This window comes from Dermacentor andersoni, chromosome 11, assembly GCF_023375885.2.
Source record: "Dermacentor andersoni chromosome 11, qqDerAnde1_hic_scaffold, whole genome shotgun sequence".
Classification (NCBI taxonomy): Eukaryota; Metazoa; Arthropoda; class Arachnida; order Ixodida; family Ixodidae; genus Dermacentor; species Dermacentor andersoni.
Genome location: NC_092824.1, coordinates 8,540,299 through 8,558,306, shown reverse-complemented (window position 1 = coordinate 8,558,306; position 18,008 = coordinate 8,540,299). Strand labels below are relative to the sequence as shown.

The window sequence follows — 18,008 nt, the reverse complement described above, 5'->3', positions numbered from 1 at the left end:
ACTGGGTCTTCTGCGTGGCCTGAGACACAGTGAGCCGGGAGCCGGCAATCTGGCGGGCCGTGTAAGCCCGGGCGAAGACGTCTTTCAGTGGAAGTGCTCATCGAGGAACAAAGCAGTGTGTCAAGGGGCATAGAATGGTGGCGTCCGAACAGAAGGTAAAAGGCTGAAAAGCCAACGGTCGTGATGGGACGAATTATAGGCGAAGGTCATGAAGGGTAAGGTGCCGTCCCAACTACTGTGGTCATCAGAAATGTGTGCAGACAGCATTTCTGTCAACGTGCGATTGAGCTGTTCCATCATTCCATTTGTCTGTGGATGGTAGGCGGTGGAAAGCTTGTGCCTGGCAGAACAGGAGCAAAGTAGGCCCTCAACTACTTGGTACAAGAAGGTGCGGCCGCGATCACTGAGGAGCTGCCGGGATGCGCCGTGTTGGAAGATGACGTCATGTAAAAGGAAATCTGCCACTGCCACCTCAGTTACACAGTTTTACGTTGCAACAGCGACCCACTTATTGCCAGATCTCGACGTCGGCAAAGGGATGAGAAGATCGAGACCTACGCGAAACAATGGCTCTGTGGGCACATCGATGGGGTGAGGGCATCCAGTGGGCAGCACAGCAGGTTTTTGCGGCGCCGTACGCGGTCGCAAGTACATGAAACACCGAGTTGGCCTGCAATAGGGGCGTCATGCAACTGCTCAAGAACTAATGTCCACAGACGGGGTGGTACAATGGGCTAAATTTCTGGTCCTGCAGGACGTAAGCTGCGACAGTAGAAAACGTCATCGCAGAGCAGGCACATGCGCAGCGTAGGCTCCGAATGTCCGGAATTGAGACGATTGATGAAAATACGTAAGCAGCGATCACGACGTTGTTCAATGCGGATTTCGTGCAGGCCAGAAATGGCCAGGATACAAAAGTCAGTGTCATGCACATCATATTCACGGCGGTCGACAGGATGATGGCAGAGGCAGTCGGTGTCCTTGTGTAAATGGCCTGACCTGTATAAAACAGCAAATGAATATTCTTGGAGCCATAGTGCCCATCTACCCAATCATCCAGTGGGGCCTTTAAGTGAGAAGAGCCAGCACAAGACGTGGTGATCGGTAACCATGGAAAATGTGTAGCCGTACAAGTATGGGTGGAATTTGGCAACTGCCCAAACTGAGGCCAGGCACTCCCGTTCGGTAATTGAAGAATTCCTCTCGGCACGTAACAGGAAGCGGTTGGCGTATGCAATTACGCGCTCTGCATTATGCTGCCATTGAACAAGTAGAGCCCCAATTCCATAGCCACTGGCATTTTTGTGAAGTTCAGTGGTGGCCGATGGATCATAATGAGCCAGCAATGGGGGAGCCGTGAGCAAGCGTACGAGGCTGGAGAAGGCTTTGGTTTGAGCAAGGCCCCATGTGAAAGGAACGTTCTTCTTAAGTAAGTCAGAAATTCTTTATAAAAAGACTTAAATATGAGCATACCCCAACAAAGTTTCTTACCGTCTGTGGCGGAAGACGCAACAGGAAAGTTCTGGACAGCACGAATATTGTCAGGGTCGGGTTGAACGCCAGCAGCACTGACGAGATGGCCAAGAATGGTAATTTGACGACACCCAAAGTGGCACTTGGATGAGTTAAATTGCAGGCCACCGTATTGGAATACACCAAGAATAGCAAATAGACGTGCAAGATGGCTCGTGAAAGTTGCTGAAGAGACGAAGACGTCATCTAGATAACACAGACACGTGAACCATTTATAACCACGAAGTAAGGAGTCCATCATTCTTTTGAAGGTTGTCCGGGCATTACAAAGGCCAAATAGCATAACCTTGAATTAATGGGACTGTCAGGTCTTACAAAAGCAGTTTTCTCACGGTCCATGTCATTTACCGAGATTTGTCAATAGCCCGATCAAAGGTATGTCGATGAAAAGTACTTGGCACTGTGAAAGCAGTCTAAGGCGTCATCGATATGTGGCACGGCGTAGACATCCTTGTGTGTGATTTTGTTGAGGTGTCTGTAATCCACACAAAAGTGCCAACTGCTGTCCTTCTCTTTGACAAGGACAACAGGGGACACCTATGCACTGCACGATGGCTTGATAACGCCATTAGTCAACATGTTATCGACTTCTAATTGTATCACTTGTCGTTAAGCATCTGAAACATGGCACGGCCGGCTGCGTATCGGATTGGCACCTCAGATTTAAATACGATGGGTGAGCAATGATGTCTGGGCTAAAGGGTGGCCGTCAAGGTAAAAAAATCTCGCAGTTAGTTTCAAAGAGACGGCGGTAGTCAGCAGCTTGTGCCAGAAGAAGACCAAGTGCAATCATCTTGCTAAGTTCGTCTGTGAGAGCCGGTGAATTGAAGGTTCCTGCAGAGGTCAACAGAATTTTGGCATCAAGAGCCAATATCGCTCAGTCGTTCACAGGCGAGATGTCGCCCGAAGACGTGCCTCTTGCAAGAATTTGAGTCGAGCAGTTAAAATTAAGGAGAGGGAGCGAGAGGTAGCAGTGAACACGGTATGGGCAAAGGCCAAATTTTTTTCAAGCAATATGTCAGCGGTGGGACATAGTACACAGACACCGTCAGGAACAAATGGGAACGATAGTTAAGGTGGGACGCGGGGATCAGATCGCGAAAATACATTGTGGCTTGAGCCACAATGCCACATACATTGTGGCTACATACATTGGTGCCTCAAGCCACATACATTGTGGCTTGAGGCACCAGGCAGATGTTTTCGGGACAGCATAACTGTGGTTGTGTGACTGGTGGACTATAGCAGCCGTGGGGCAGATCAAGCTGAATGACACTAGACACGCAGTGAAAGAGGGCTGAATGGGACTATAAAAAGTCTAAGCCAAGTATAACGTCGTAAGGGCATTGTTCCAAAACGGCAAACAAAACAGTGTTTAGGCGCCTCGTAATGCCGATGCGAACGATGCACATACCAAGCATAGTAGGCTTTCTTCCATTGGCGACGCAGAGGGCGCGTGATGCTGCAGGTGGGAGAACTTTGCTCAGGTGTCGGTGCAATTGGGCACTCATCACGGACATGTGCGCACCAGTGTCAATGAGTGCTTGGACACTGACACCATCAACTAAAACGTCCATCAAGTTCTGTTTGGTCGGCGAAGTGATCAGAGGGTTTTGCGGTCGAGTCTTCAATGCAACGTCACCTCCGGGAGCTGCATTGCTTAGTTTTCCGGAGACAGGCGTCGAGGCTGCATCAGGGACGGTGGGCGACAAGCATGTGGTGATAGGGACGATGGCCGACGAGCTGGTGGCGAACAGGACGTGACGTCAGAATGACGACGAGTGACTGTTCCAAGGAGCACGAGCGTCATTGTTTAGCTGTTGCGGTGCCAACGGAGGCTGGTAATGACGCTCGCTCTGTTCAGGGCGATAACTGGTGAATGGCAGTTGCAGAGGGAAGGAGACAGCATGGTTGTTACAGTGGCGAGCAACGTGACCAATACGCCGGCAGGCAAAACAGATTGGCCAATCGTCTGCGGTTCGCCACTTGGCTAGATTTCGGTAGTGTGCAGGATACTGCGGACCAGTTGATGCACCTGGAGTATGAGACAGCTGTGAAGCGGTAACGGCACATACAGAATGAAATACAAAATTAGCGAGTTCTTCGCGGACTATTGCCTACACAAATGGTGCTGTAGGCAAGTTGTCTGGCTCATTGGGGTGAGAGGAAAGGGCTGCAGGAGTCATGGCTTCAAGTTCTCACCACACTATCCGCATCAGGTCATCTGATGGTGATGGTCACTGCACTCCTAGCCTGTCATCACAAGAGGATGTCGCAGCTGTGTTTGGCAGATGTGCGAACAGCGTTGCGATGCGGAAGCTCTTGGCCTGCACAAAGCGTTGATACTCTTTTATGATGTCCTGTACTGTTCCACAATTTTTGCACATGAGCAGGTTGAAAGCATCATGAGTGATCCCCTTCAGTACATGCCCAACCTTGTCTGACTGAGCCATATCTCTGTCAGCCTTACAGCACAGAGCCAGCACGTCCTGGATGGAAGAGACGTCTGGGCACAGGTCGCCAGTTCTTAACGGTACTCTTCCGCCCGGCGGGATGGTCGAAGAACTCCCTCAGCTTCTGTTTGCACGTGTCGCAGTCGTTAAGCTCTTCCATGTGGTTGTCATAACACACCTTCGTCATGCATTGTAGGTAGAAGACGAAGTAAGCCAACATAATCATTGGATCCCATTTGTTGTGAGCACTTACATGCTGATACGTGGTGATCCAGTCTTGCACGTCGACATGGTCGGTGCCGCAGAACACTCCTGGATCTCGTGGCTGTAGGCATTGGTGTGGGCCGCGCCATGTCGGGTCCTGTTTCATCCGTCATGTTGTCCAGCCCAAGTTGACGACCACTGTAGAGCTCCGTTATTGTTCCTCGTGGGCTCCCAGCACCTCCACCAATTTGTTACTTTGCAGAAGTCACATATAAAGATGTATTCACAATATTTACAAGAGAGACAGTGATGCATAAACAAGATGGCTGTTGAGACCGATCCCACCTCTACACGTCAAATCGTCTTCTGACTGGCACCACTCTTGGTTGCACCATAATCCTATTTAAATAAAAAAAAGCACAACGCCAGATCTCTCGAGTTGTTGCACGCCGCATTCACAGCTATTGCTGCCAATTTATTGCGATAAGCACCTTCACCTATCTCTTTCACAGTGCGTGGGGCAAAGTGATGTTAGAAGCATACTGCATGCTTTAAATAGTCGATAACCCAAACGTGCCGCCGTTTTCTCCTACAGGTGGCACAAAGTGAGGGTCATGTTTCGCTCTGGCGCCACTGTATTGCCAACCAGCTCGACTTCATCTTAGTTTCCCATGGCTGTCTACACAATGGGAATCGGTCCCTCCTGTTGGCCCACGTCAGAATCTTGTCTCGTGCTGCCATGCATTGCGCAACTCTGCATTACATAGATGTCAACTACAGTTTGTCTGTTAAATTATTTTGTGACTTTGGATTGTACGTTTTCCAGGTTGGAACATCTTTTCATGTTATATATCTTTTTTTTTTTCGGGAAAGTATGAACGAGGGTCACTTTGTTTTATTGAGGTTTTACTGTACGCTCAATATGGCAAGCACAAGCTTGTGTGTTGACATTGTTTCTGGTGCCACTACATGCCTGAAGTCTATAGCAAAGAGGTAGCTCTGTTGAAGCCGGTCTGTGAAGTCTGTGTCTTTTTTGTTTTGCTTGCAGAGTGTCCTACTACGAGCTCTCAGTGGACGGTTCACCGCGGACGAAGCTCAAGAGCTCGGGCCTGACCATCTGCTCCGGCACAGGGTCCACCTCGTGGTCCTTCAACATCAACAAGGTCACACCGCAGTGCATACAGAGGATCCTTGACATTGGTGCGTCACTAAAGCTGAGTGGGCTGTACAGCCAGCTTCCATGGCAGCTAGGGCAATAACATTTGCCTAACACAATGGACTTCTGCTAATTCTGCTCCGGTTAATTCATTTTTTTCTGACCTACACAGTAGGCCAGTGGCCATGGTGTTGTGCAACTAAAACTCGAGGCTGCTGGTTCCATCCCAACTGCGGTGACTGCATGTCAATGTCAGCAAAATGCAAAAACGTGGGTGTGCTTTAGATTCTGAATAATATCAATCTCTCGAAAGGGCACAAGAATTCATATCGCCCGAAATTCGCACCACCCAAAAACATTCAGGAAAATCTGGAAATGAAAGTATTGAAATGCAAGCACACCTGAAAATGCTTTATTTGGGACCTAAGAAGTTTCGGCTTTGTTCTCGTTCTCCTTATTTTTCTTTTTTTTTTTTTTCAAGGTCTGAAAAAAAAAGAAAGCACGAAAGCGGTCGTTGATATCATCCGCAGCCATACTGTGCCTGGTCGTGTAGCCCGACGATTCCGCATCTATGTAGCAAGGCCTAACCCCTTTGCTAAATTCAGGTCTTGATCCAACTTTGTCGGAATTTTCAGCCTCTCTTTGAAGGAAAGGGCTTGCCACTTCCAAGAAAACATCTTTGTTGAGTCCAGCTTGTCGCAAACATGTCTGTAAATTTGTTACAGTGGAATCTCATTACAATGAACTTTGCGGGACCGCCAAATTTAATTTGTTAATTTGAATTATTGTAGTACTGAAAAACCAATATTTTTATGTCAATAATGTAACACAACAACGAAAATTACATACCTTTGCAGCAGATGCACGTAAATAATAAATTAGAAAGCTGGGCACAGTTCAATTACAATTTATTGCTTGAAGAAGTCTGTAATCTTCTGGCGAGTAGACAGCAAGCGTTGCAGGACGAATGCCTCCACGTCCTCGACCTTCCTTTGAATGTCATTGGGGACATCTTTACAGCGCCCGAGGAATGATCGCGTTTTTTCTAGAAAAACTAAAACATCCGAGCTGGAAACAGTCTCTTCCTCTTTGTGTATTGATCCAGTGTCCAGCATCGTCGCCATTACTGCAATCTTCTTGCTCACGCACTTTATTCACGATGTCTTCATTGGTGAGCTCCGCGTATGTAGCCACCGCAGTGTCAACGGGGAGCTTCTCGGTAAGCTCATTTCAGTTTTGGGTTGAGCTCCTCTATGTCCTTGCAGTCTTGTGGCGTATGTGAAGCCTTTAAAAGGCCTGCCTTTCACCAGCAGTTGCTGATCGTGCTTGCCTTCACGTGCCACCACAACCCTGTAAGCATTTCTGCAGCTTGACGCATGTTTACCTGTGTGGGCAGCTTCATTCAAATATTGATCAGGAGGCGCTGCACAAGACGCTTTTGAAATTTAGCCTTCACACATCTGATGATGCCCTGGTCCAAAGGTTGGAGCAAAGAAGTACAATATGGGAGCATAAATTCAAGTTGCACATTGTTAAATCGCACGTTCACGATATGCGCCGAGCAATTGTCAACGATGAGAATTTTTCTGTCTTTCTTCTTGTGTCGTCAAGCTGCAGCAGCCACTGAGTGAACAATTCTCGCATCATCCACGCTTTTTTGTTTGCTCGGTAGTCGCAAAGCAACGTTTTCAAGCAGCGCGGCTTGGCAGACTTGCCAACAACTAGCGGCTTGAGCTTTTCCGTGCCCGTGGAGTTACAGCAGAACAGAACCAATACGTAGAGACGTGATTTCTTCCCACCCTTGCACCTGTCACCTTTGAAGTTCATTACTTTATCAGACAACTGATAACAGAACGCCGTTTCATCGCCGTTGAAAACGTCGTCTGGGGAGAGACTCGATGATCTCTCTAAAGCGCTCGTTCCGCCAGGCAGCCGCACTCTCGGCATCTGCTGCCTTTACTTCGCCACAAGCAACCTGCCATGTAATGCCATTCCTTTGCCAGAACTGGTAAAGCCATCCAGCACTTGCATCGAAACCGAAGATGTCCAAGGCGGCTGCAAACTGTAGCGCCTTCTCTCGAATAATCGGGCCTGACAAGGGCACATCATTTTATCTGGCATCCTTAAGGGGGGACACGGGTCTTAAAAACCAAAAAATCGTGAAAAAATCAATATTGTGGAAGTGTTATTTTCGAAATCTAGAACTATATTTCTACCTATCTGCCAAGTTTCTTGTTTCTAGAATCAGTATTTTAGGTGAAATAGTAATTTGCACAATGAGTTCCGGCTGAATTCCAGCCAAAAAGAACCCCAAAACGGCCCTTTCTTCCCATCGCGCACACTGCCTATCGCCGCCATCTCGGTCTCGTTTGAAAGAGCCGCCTTCCTGCTTAAGTTTCCCGCCACCGGCACTCAGTTTCGACCATTGGATGGTGCAAAATAAATCAATAAAGAAAAGCACATTATTTGTTTCCTATTGGCTGAACGAGCCCACGTGAGAAGACCGCGCCACCCGATTGGCGGAGCTGGCTGGTGTCGTCTGCTAAGCGAGCCGGCCATCACGCTGAGACACCGTGTTGAAAAACTATGTGCAGTGACTGAGAAACGCAACAATGCCCGGGTCAGCGTGAAAGTTTCATATGCTGAACAAATTCGGCAAAAAGCGGAAGAAATCGATGGTTGGTAATGTTAAAGGTCGCCGCACTTCTCCAAGATGCGGCAAGGGCGATGTAGAGGCTACATCGAGTGGAAGTTGGCGACAACGGCATGGGTCCAGCGTGTGCGCCAGCTCGCGAAGCCGACAGCGGCCACGTCCACCGTGACACGGTGATGCTGCAGCCTTCCGATGTGGAGCAGAACACAGGATTCGAACCGAGGAAAAACTCCTGGAACTTGTGTCAATGGCAGCGATGAAGCGGAAATCGGATTGTTTTAACCGCGACAGCGGTGTGGTCGACAGTGCGCTTGATGAGACGGCATTCACGATCGTCAATTTATATCTGCGACACCAGCTTTCGAGGTTTACAAAGTGCACAGCGTGTGATAGCAGCAACGTCGAGTTCAAGAAAGGTGAGCGAGAATACGGCCTCGCTTTGAAACTTATGCTCTCATGTTCCAACTGCGGAGACATCACGTCCGCGTGGAACTCGCCGCGTGTGAGCGGTGATCAGACGGTGAACCCGTTCGTTGTAAATATTTAGGCAGCGCGTGCTATGCAGTGCACTGGGAACCAACAGACAGCACTTAACGATATTTTTTCGGTGATGAACATTTCCAACCGCGATCTCCACAACAAGACGTGGCAGAACTACGTGACAAAAAAAAAAAATATTGACCCCTGCAGCAATTCGTGCAGCCGAAGAAGTGATGAAGAAGTGAGTCATTCCTTGGCTGACACTGTTGAAAGGGCACTGAAGAGAGGACATTTAAACAGCAGTAGGCAATTAGACTACATTCCTGGTGGTTATTAGAAATGTACATGTGTAAATATGGTGCAACACATTTAATTATCATTAAATTTTGCGCTGTTTGTTTTTTGCATTTTTTTCAAAACAAAAATTTTTGGCTCCATGTAATATTGAGGCCTCGATATTTGAACACATAGAACAGTTAGAACTGAAATTCTTTTTGCAGAATGAAGTCTAATGTGTACTCAATGAAAAATAGCAAGCGGTTTTCTTTAGAACTGAAATTCTTTTTGCAGAATGAAGTCTAATGTGTACTCTATGAAAGATAGCAAGCGGTTTTTTACCTTTCATTTCAGAAACTATTTTGCTACATTTTGTGCCACATGGTTGCCACATTTTGTGGGCTTACATTCACTGGGCTGTAAGGTATCTATTAATGGTTCATTAAAAAAGTGTTTGCTAGACTTCAATCCTTACTCCGTATGCTATCTAACCATGCCTTACAAATAATTTTTATTGTGCCATTTATTTTTAATTGAGGCTGCAGACAAGTGTAATTAAATGTTAATTACCTTAAGAACTAATTGAGCTACACCAAAACTAAGTACGTATTTCAAATCAGTGCAAAAACATCAATAAGACCGACGAGTTTAAATAGTATATATGGGAAAATAAATAAGATTATTTATATAGCGGTTTCCCCCCTTAAACCATGTGAGGTCGGCGTTGTCGACGTTCTGTAGTTGCCAAGCCGCAAGAGTTTTCTTGAGGGAGCCAGCTGTGACTCCCGATGCAATTTCATGACCTTTTCCCGATCCTTGAGCATCGTTGCCATTGTTGACGAGGGAATATCACGCTCCCTGCACAGGTCGACTTGCTTTCTTCCAGCATTCAGCTGCGTCAAAATGTCCACTTTTTCTTGGAACGAAAACTGGCGTCGCTTCTTTTTAACGCTGGGGCCAGGAGAACTCATTGTCAGAAAAGCGAACGCGCAACACAATCACAGCACCGATCGCTATCAACGTGGGGACGCTAGGCCTACGACGTGGTAGGAGAGTCCGAACATGACCATACGCGACACTCGCACTGATGCCGATGCTGCTAAGGCTGTACCCGTTGAAACGGGTTCCCCAGCGCATGGCTGCTGCTGCTGCGGATGATGATGATAGGTGTAAGCCTCTGGGATTCGGTACCGAAACTTCAACGGAACTTAATATTAACGAGGCATCTTGGTGATCACGGGATTACATTACGTATGTTACTCTGAAATATTCGGTAATCTGAAATTCATAGTGCTGAAAGTTTTTTACATTGAAAATATAGGCCTTTTGGTAGGGATCTAGAAAAACATTTATAAACTTGAAGAAATCGTTAATGTGGTGTTCGTAGTAACGAGATTTTACTGTACTTGCACGCCAGCGAGTTGCTAAACCACCACATCATGTCAGAGAACACTGGCCACGCCGCTACTGAAGCATCGTGAAAGGGGATGGGGAAAGAGAGAACATGTCCATGCATGCACACACACTCGAAGCAAAAGGTATTTTTATTTTTATGTGCGGTGGCTTAGCGGATATGGTATTGCGTTACCAAGCAAAAGGGCGTAAGTTCCACTTCCGGCTGCAGCAGCCATATTTCAATGGGGTGAAATGTAAAAGATGCTTATGCACTTACATTTTGGTGAATGTTAAAGGGGTTCTGAACCACTCCTCGGGCTTGGTGAAAAAATGCAGTCCACGGATAGTGTACGCTGCTGTTAACATCTCAGCCAAATTTCGCAGTCATGCGAGTCGTGTGGAGCTCGAAAGCGGAGTGCGATGTCACTTTTTTCTCAAACACTGTCCTTTCAACAATAGCCTGCTATATTTTGTCATATAGGAGGTTCCCATACGCAGCTGCTATTGGCAGACAGCTGACATTAATCAGTGCGCTTGTTCCTACTGTTACTGTGTATATTGATTGATGCAGTTTTTAAGCAGGCTGAAGTAAGCGAAAATATGCTTTCAAATTTCAGTAAGAATCGCATCCAGTAAAACATCGTTATAACGAAGTTGAAGGGGGGGTCGTAATTACTTTGTTATAATCATTAGTTCGTTATAGCCACTATCCATTTCTATCCACAATTAGCAAGCAAGAGAGGATGTACTCATCACCGAATCTCACAGCAGCCCGTCACGCAATAAAGAAAACGGCCGTTGCATGGAAAAAAAACAAGTGAAAAAAAAGACAGCAAGGAATTGCTACTTTATTCATGCCAAACGGCTCATCACTGATCAATCAGCAGCACACCAGCTGGCGGTTCACTTCGCAGAAAAAAAGTCCTTGATAGATTTTTGCCGCGTCTTCTTCAGGGGAATGATGGCTTTTTCAGCTGCAGCCGCTATTTCGAGTCCGTCCTCGCCGTCATCGTGAGTGCCAAAGAAGCGTCGCAGCAGGACTGCTGCATCCAGCGCTTGTGCGGGTGTCGGTACGTCGGATTTGCCAATATTAGGCTTCGGGCTGTCATCGACGCTTTCATCACTGTCGTCATTAGGCACCCCCGTCCCCGCGCGCACAATTGCCACCTCCGTTAGCTCTTCCGTCGTGATCGTGTTGGCATCGGCACTGACGTACGTCCAGAAAGTGTCGCAGTTGGTCACTACGCCGATGTCAAGGAGAGCGTCCCACAACGCTAGGGCTTGGTCGCCCACGGCATCCTCGTTGGTGGCAGCACCGATGTCTTACCTGTAACCGCAGATGCTGACAAATGAGGCATGTTGGAAGCAATTCGCAATCATGCTTGCTGGCACAGCTTTCCCATCCAAGCAGCCTGTAGCATCTCGCTTGCCATGTACAAGTCGATTGCGGACTTGCGCTTCATGCTCATATTGAGCATAATCTGGTCGATGGCACGTTTGCAGTAGCCCAACTTAAAGTTCATGATAACTCATTGGTCGAGGGGTTGCACAGCTGCAGTGCAGTTTGCCAGCAAGAAGGATAGCTCGATATTTTTTAGCACAGCGACAGTGTGGTGGGCTCTACAATTGTCCAGTACGAGGCATATCTTCTGGTTCAACTTGCCCAGCCACACGTCCTACTCCCGCAACCATTGTGCGAAAATTTCTCTCGTCATCCAAGCCTTACGGTTGGATGCATAACTCACTTGGACCTTTCGTTTGCCTTTGAAGCATCATGGTGACGCACTTATGCTGACCAAGAGGGCCGGCACCTTTTCCGACCCATCCATGTTGGCACAAAGCAACACGGTTACGCGGACCTTGCTCTGCTTACCGTCCTGGCAACGTTCACCTTTGAAGGCCAAGGTTCTTTGTGGCAGCATCTGGTAGAACAGGGCTGTCTCATCCGCATTGAACAAATCCTTGACACTGTGTTTTTCTAGCAGCTGTCCAACGTTTGTCTCCACCCACACCACTGCAGCTTCACGGTCGACAGACTGCGCTTCCCCGCTGACAGCCCTGCTGACGATGTTGTGATGCTCCTTGAAATGCTGCAGCCAGCTGACAGTCGCCACAAAACCGTCGTGCCCCATGATGCATGCAAAGTTCCTCGCTTTGCTCTGCAACAGTGCCCCACTCTTGCGTCCAAAAACCACTTGAAGACCGCCTTCTCTACAACTTGGAAAGCGGGGGCTCGCAGCTTCTTTCTGTCGCCTTTTACGCCACATGCGATAGCACTGGTGACAGCTTTGCTGCTCAAAATCGTCGACAGCATGCTCAACGCTATGCCAAAATCTTCGGCCACTTTTTTCTTCTTCACGCCGGACTGTAAGGCTTTCAGTATAGCCACCTTCTGCTTGATTGATATTGTTTTGCACTTCCGTTTGCCGTTGTCCATCTCCTTTCTGGCGGTGGGAACTCGCATGAATGAACTGATAGAAACACTGATATTGTTTATGTGCACGGAGGCAACGACAAGCAACAACAAAACTGCAGTCGGCGCCATCCAGCGGAAGAGCGGGCAGGGTCCACCAGTTCCACGGGAAAGGGGAGGCCAGGAGACGCGCTCGGGAGACACGCTCGGGAGACACGCTCGGGAGACGCGAATGTGGCGCGCTATACGCGCCACTGGTGGCGGCCTTGCGCAGAACACGCGGGAGAGGAGCCTGGCGCGCGCCATAGTTTGTTGTGTCGTTGATCATGTTTCTCTGTCTTATTCACGTTTTCAGAGCAAGATAGGCAACACCATTCGCACGTGTGGGGTGGCCAAAGCTTCAGGGAATGTCGAAGAAGAATTGTTGCAGGGTGGGGGGCTCAAATACCGGTGAAAACGTGCCAGCGATACGGTTCTAATCATTCCCGGCAAAGCCTCATCAGCCAGAGCAACGGTAACAAAAATGGATCGTCGCTTCGAAGGGAAATTTCTTGTTCTCATCCTTTCCTTTTTCTCGTTGGTGTTTTTTTCTACTCGATCATAGTTAGACGCGTGAGCAACGAAGTTCGTCTGCAGTGCAGCATGAGGTTTAAAGGCATTTCGCTAAAGTTCGGAATGCTGTTTGCCGCTTATATTGTTTTCCGCTTCTTTACCGTGTTGCGCTAGTTAGGCAGCACGACTGCACGAGCGCATTGAGTTGTATGTTAAAGCTACTGAAGTTTGCAAGAACTGAAATTGTTGGTTTCATGTGGTAAATCCTCGCACCAGCTGTCGCGCACTTCATGTTTTTACATTTATTTTATGCGTGGCTTTGCACATGTTTAACTGTTGCTAGTTGCTGCATGCATAACTCTTGTCGATTCTTTTGAGCTGCGAAGTTTTCACCCTGCCTTGTTTGTAAAGGGTATAAATCACGCTGTGTCTTATCAGAATGATACCAAGGAAGTGCTTCTTTAACAGTTTTATTCTTTTCACCCGAGGGCATCTTAGATATTGTTTGCGTTTTTGGAAATGTGTTTAGAAAATAGGTAGTTCAGGGCGAGAATTGCTAATAGCTGCTGCATATGGTATTTTTGTTCCATTTCTCGCTGAAAAGTTCGCGTCCCGTTTGGGAAGTCATCACACCTCGATGCTGCCTGAGCAGACTTAACACGCCGAGTGATTTGTTTGTTTCACAACGTAGTCCCTTCTTGCATGTGAGTTTTGTACTCAAGTGAATTCTTTCTTATACTTACGCTGCAGACGACTAAACCGGGCCTTGCTGCCAGCGCTCGTGTACTTTAACTGGCGCTGCTGTGCCTTTAAATATATCATGTGGCACCTCTCTCTAGTAATATAAAAAGTACTGAAAAGTTAGTCAGTCTTTAGCTTTGTACGTTTCCAAGGAGCTTCCTTGGGGAATTTAAAATTGCACAAACTGCAGCGGGAACGGTAGTTCATCGGCGTATGCAGCAGAATTGCATCGGCGGTACAGCACTAACACGCGCTTTTATTAATCCGTGTGTTTGGTGACTTCGTTGGCTAGTGTACGCGTTTCCATCAATAAATTGGCAAATACTCTTCTTGAGGCGACTTCGACTGCCCTTATTCGGCGATGTCACATGTATTCATTGGCAAAAAAATCGTAACGGCATATGCAGAGATTGTACCGTGCGGATTTGTTTGATATGTCTGCACTAACAACGGGTGCTTATTATTCAGGTACGGAAGCAGCATTACGGCAAGGGTAGAATAAAAAAAAAACCATCGAGAGATTGCATCACTCAACAAAATTTATCGGCTAGTGAACATGAGCTCCACGTCATGTAAATGGGGTTCATGGCGTTTGTTTGCGGGACACACCTTGCACGTATGTGGACCATGTTGTCCCAAACACCGGTAACATTGTGTTCATACCCGCTCGCACAGAGGTCAGCATGTTCCCTACATCTGTCACCGCAGAAGAAGCAGCCTGGCACCCGAACAAAGGAGAAATCGCAGCCGCGAACTTCAGCCATCCTTGCTGCAAAGGGTTGTCGTCTGCTACTGCTCCCGCGTGTACTGTTGGAAGCGTCCGCTAGGTGGCTTTCAGTGGCGCCTCTATAGGCGGTGCACGAGGCGTATAAGACACTGACCTGACGGGTACCAAAATGGTCAGGAAATGCTTGTTGTGGAAAAAAAAAAATTGCTGACGATTACGTTACTTCCTAATGTGAAATTTGAGCGCAGCTCTTCAGCTGTTTCGGCTTTTCTATATACTGAGGCAAATAATCCAAGCAAGACATGTATGTACAGTTACAACTTTTTATTCTTCACTTCTTCAAGAAACACTCCACTCCTAGTTCTTGATTGTCATGAAGGTAGCTTTGTGGTCAGAGAAATAGATGGATATATGCTAGACTTGCTGCACCTAGTTCGGCGTAGCGCACCTCTGGATTCTGGTGGCAACGGTGCTGGGCCTCTGCTCGGGCAGCTCGTTTAGCAGCAGCGGCAGACGAAGGACTTCCACCTGTTGCCTCGCTCACAGCTCAGAACGAACTGGCTGAGAATAAACTACTTATCTAGGCGGACGGATTATATTATAATATTAACTGTCTGTGAGCCTTGGACAATCCGTCTGGTTCGGAACATTTCACACCAGCCGCCGCAAACGGAGCGTAGCTTGGCGCTGCTGCCTCGCTTAGCGGAATGTCGCGGGAAGCAGCGCGTATGCACATGGGAACGTTGCGCGGCGAAGAGATGGCAGCGACTGACCGATGCTGCTGACGCTGCTAGCGAGTCAACTGAAGGTGGCTTTGTGTTTCGACTTGGGAAGGGCACACCGTGATCCCCTGATACCAAGCGGGCACTTCAGCAACCGGAGAACACCGCGCGCTTTCGCGCGGTCGCCGCCACAAAGGAGAGGAGGGGGGAAAGGGTACACGCAGTGGAAAACGGTGGCAGTTATGCGTTTTGGTTTGGGCAGCAGCACATCATCGAGATCAGCCGCCACCGAGCCGGCGCTCTGATTGCGGCCGCACATGGGTGGCAATGGAGAAGGAGTGAAGAGAGCAAGGCTCGCTCCGTGCGCGAGAGATGGTGCCAGGAGCGTGCACAGCTAGTGTTGTGCGCTGGCCTCGGCTTGGAGCTGGTTATACCGAGGCACAACGGTGCCACGAAACACAGGAACAGGCGCCAAAGAGCTGCGCTCTAAAAGAAGGTTCGTTATACCCATTGTGAGGAAACTTTAGCTTCGTTAAAATGAGGTTTTCAATAGATGGGCACCTATTAGAATTTCAAGGGGAATCACGATTGATAAATACTTTGTTTAGCGCAATACAATGGACACAAGAAAGGCGACAGGACAAGGCGCCTTGTCCTGTCGCCTTTGTGTCCATTGTATTGCGCTAAACAAAGTATTTATGGATCCGCGCCAACTAGCCTGCCAACGCATTGTGCTGAATCACGATTGCTTCGTTATATCCATTAGTTCATTATATCTCGTTTCATTATAATGAGGTTTTACTGTGCTTCCGGAAGAAGCCTATTACCGTCTGTTCCTGCTTGGCCGCGACTGCTCGCGTAGGAATTAAGCTTTGGCCACCTTGCTTAGCAGTGTCGTAGCCGTTGGGGCTCGCTAATTTTGAATAGTTTTGAATGCTCAGCTAGCCTCAAGCCGCGCAAAATTTAAGATCAGCCCACATGCACGCTGTCTCCTGGCTGCTCCTTCACAGTGCAAGGCATTGAAGAAGGATCAGGAGCAGCATGAAGGGGATCATAGGCGACCTTTGATTGCCGATAACTCGGCTTCTGCTGGATGCAGTGAAGTACTTTTTGCAGCCAGGTATTTCTGAAATACTCTTTCAAGTTCAAATGCATTTCTCAACTTGGATAAAAAGCAGTTCAGAGCCCTTTTAATGAACCCCAGGCGGCCGCATTAATCAGGAGTTCCTCACCACCACATCCTTCATAATCAGATTGTGGTTTTGGCGTGTAATACTATAATTTTTTTCAGTTAATTCTTCTGGTAAACTCAATCCCAATCGAAGGTCTCAGTCAGCATCCATATATTTCAGTGGGCAAAGACTGGCTATTTCTCTCCCGATGTTGGCCCTTGTCAGATTATTTGTACACGACTGGTCAGTGTGCATGTGCCTGGCCTTGTGACCGCAGTGGCCCCTGTTACGTTTTGCGCCAGGCGTGTCGAAAGGATCAGACAAGTTCCGGTTGAACGACGTTTATTAACCCATGCTTGTGGGTTGAGGCTCGGCAAGAAAGAGAGGGCCGCTGGCAAGGGGCACTCTGCTTTTAATACTTAGTGGCGCATGCGCACTTCGCAGAGTGCTCTTATCAAGATGAGCGCCAGCCGACACAACACCACCTCCCCTTTTAATGGAGCACACAGTCACTCAGAGTCCAGCTTAGAATCTATCCGGTGGGCGACGATTTCGCATGGGGTAGCGTCTTGCCTCGGCGGGTGCTGGTGATGCCTGTTGCGCAACCGGAGTTACCATGGGCGGTTGTGGACTGGAAGGAACTGGTGCGCCGGCAGTCTCAGGATAAAACAGGAACTCGCTGGTCGTAACTTCGCCAGCTGTTCCATGCCTAGGGGTAACTTCCTCTGCAGGCCTCTGTAGCAGCTGATCCTGGTGACGACGCCAGGTGAAGGTGCCCCTCGGGGTGGTTGCACGTACTTGGAAAGAGACAGGTCCTGTTTGAGCAACAATCACAGCGGGAGCCCACTTTGGTTTTCCAGAATAATTACGTGCTAACACGCTGTCGCCTACCAAGAAGTGACGTTCGCGACACGGACGACTTAATGCCTGAGTGCACTGTCTGTGTGCTACTCTTTCCCCCACGGAAGGCTTTAAGGCATCTAACCGACTGCGCAAGCGTCGTCCTAGGAGTAATGCCGCTGGTGATTCATGAGTCGTCGCATGTGGCGTGTTGCGATACGACAGCAAAAATTTATGCAGCTTTACCTGCAGTGTTCCTCCTGTGCCGTCTTTGCGCAGCGCATTCTTTAAGATCTGGATGAAACGCTCTGCCAACCCATTGGAGCTGGGGTGGTAGGGAGCCGTGAGGACGTGGCGCGCTCCCATTGCCAGCACGAAGTGCTTGAACTCCTGCGAAACAAACTGAGGTCCATTATCGGAAACAATTGTTTCAGGGTAACCAAAACGTGCGAAGAGCTCAGTCAAACAACGAATCGTGCTTTCTGTAGTTGTCGATCTCATTTCGAAAACCTCTGGCCATTTAGAATGTGCGTCGACCACCACTAAAAGCATGGTATTCTGAAAAGGTCCCGCAAAGTCTACGTGAACACGCTGCCACGGTGAAGTCGGCCATGACCACGGGTGAAGAGATGCGTTGATTGGAGCGTTACGTTGCTCTTGACAGCTAGCGCAGCTTCTGATACGAAGTTCG

At 48.3% G+C, this 18,008-nt stretch overlaps 1 protein-coding gene across 1 annotated transcript in view; it reads left to right on the top strand.

Moving 5' to 3' along the window:
• Nucleotides 1-18,008, top strand: part of Nadk2 (NAD kinase 2, mitochondrial) — a 101,610-nt gene that overhangs the window by 59,913 nt on the left and 23,689 nt on the right. Inside the window, exon 6 of the mRNA XM_055064335.2 lies at nt 5,239-5,390. Coding sequence (XP_054920310.1) covers nt 5,239-5,390 — 152 coding nt within the window. The remainder of the gene's footprint in view (nt 1-5,238; nt 5,391-18,008) is intronic.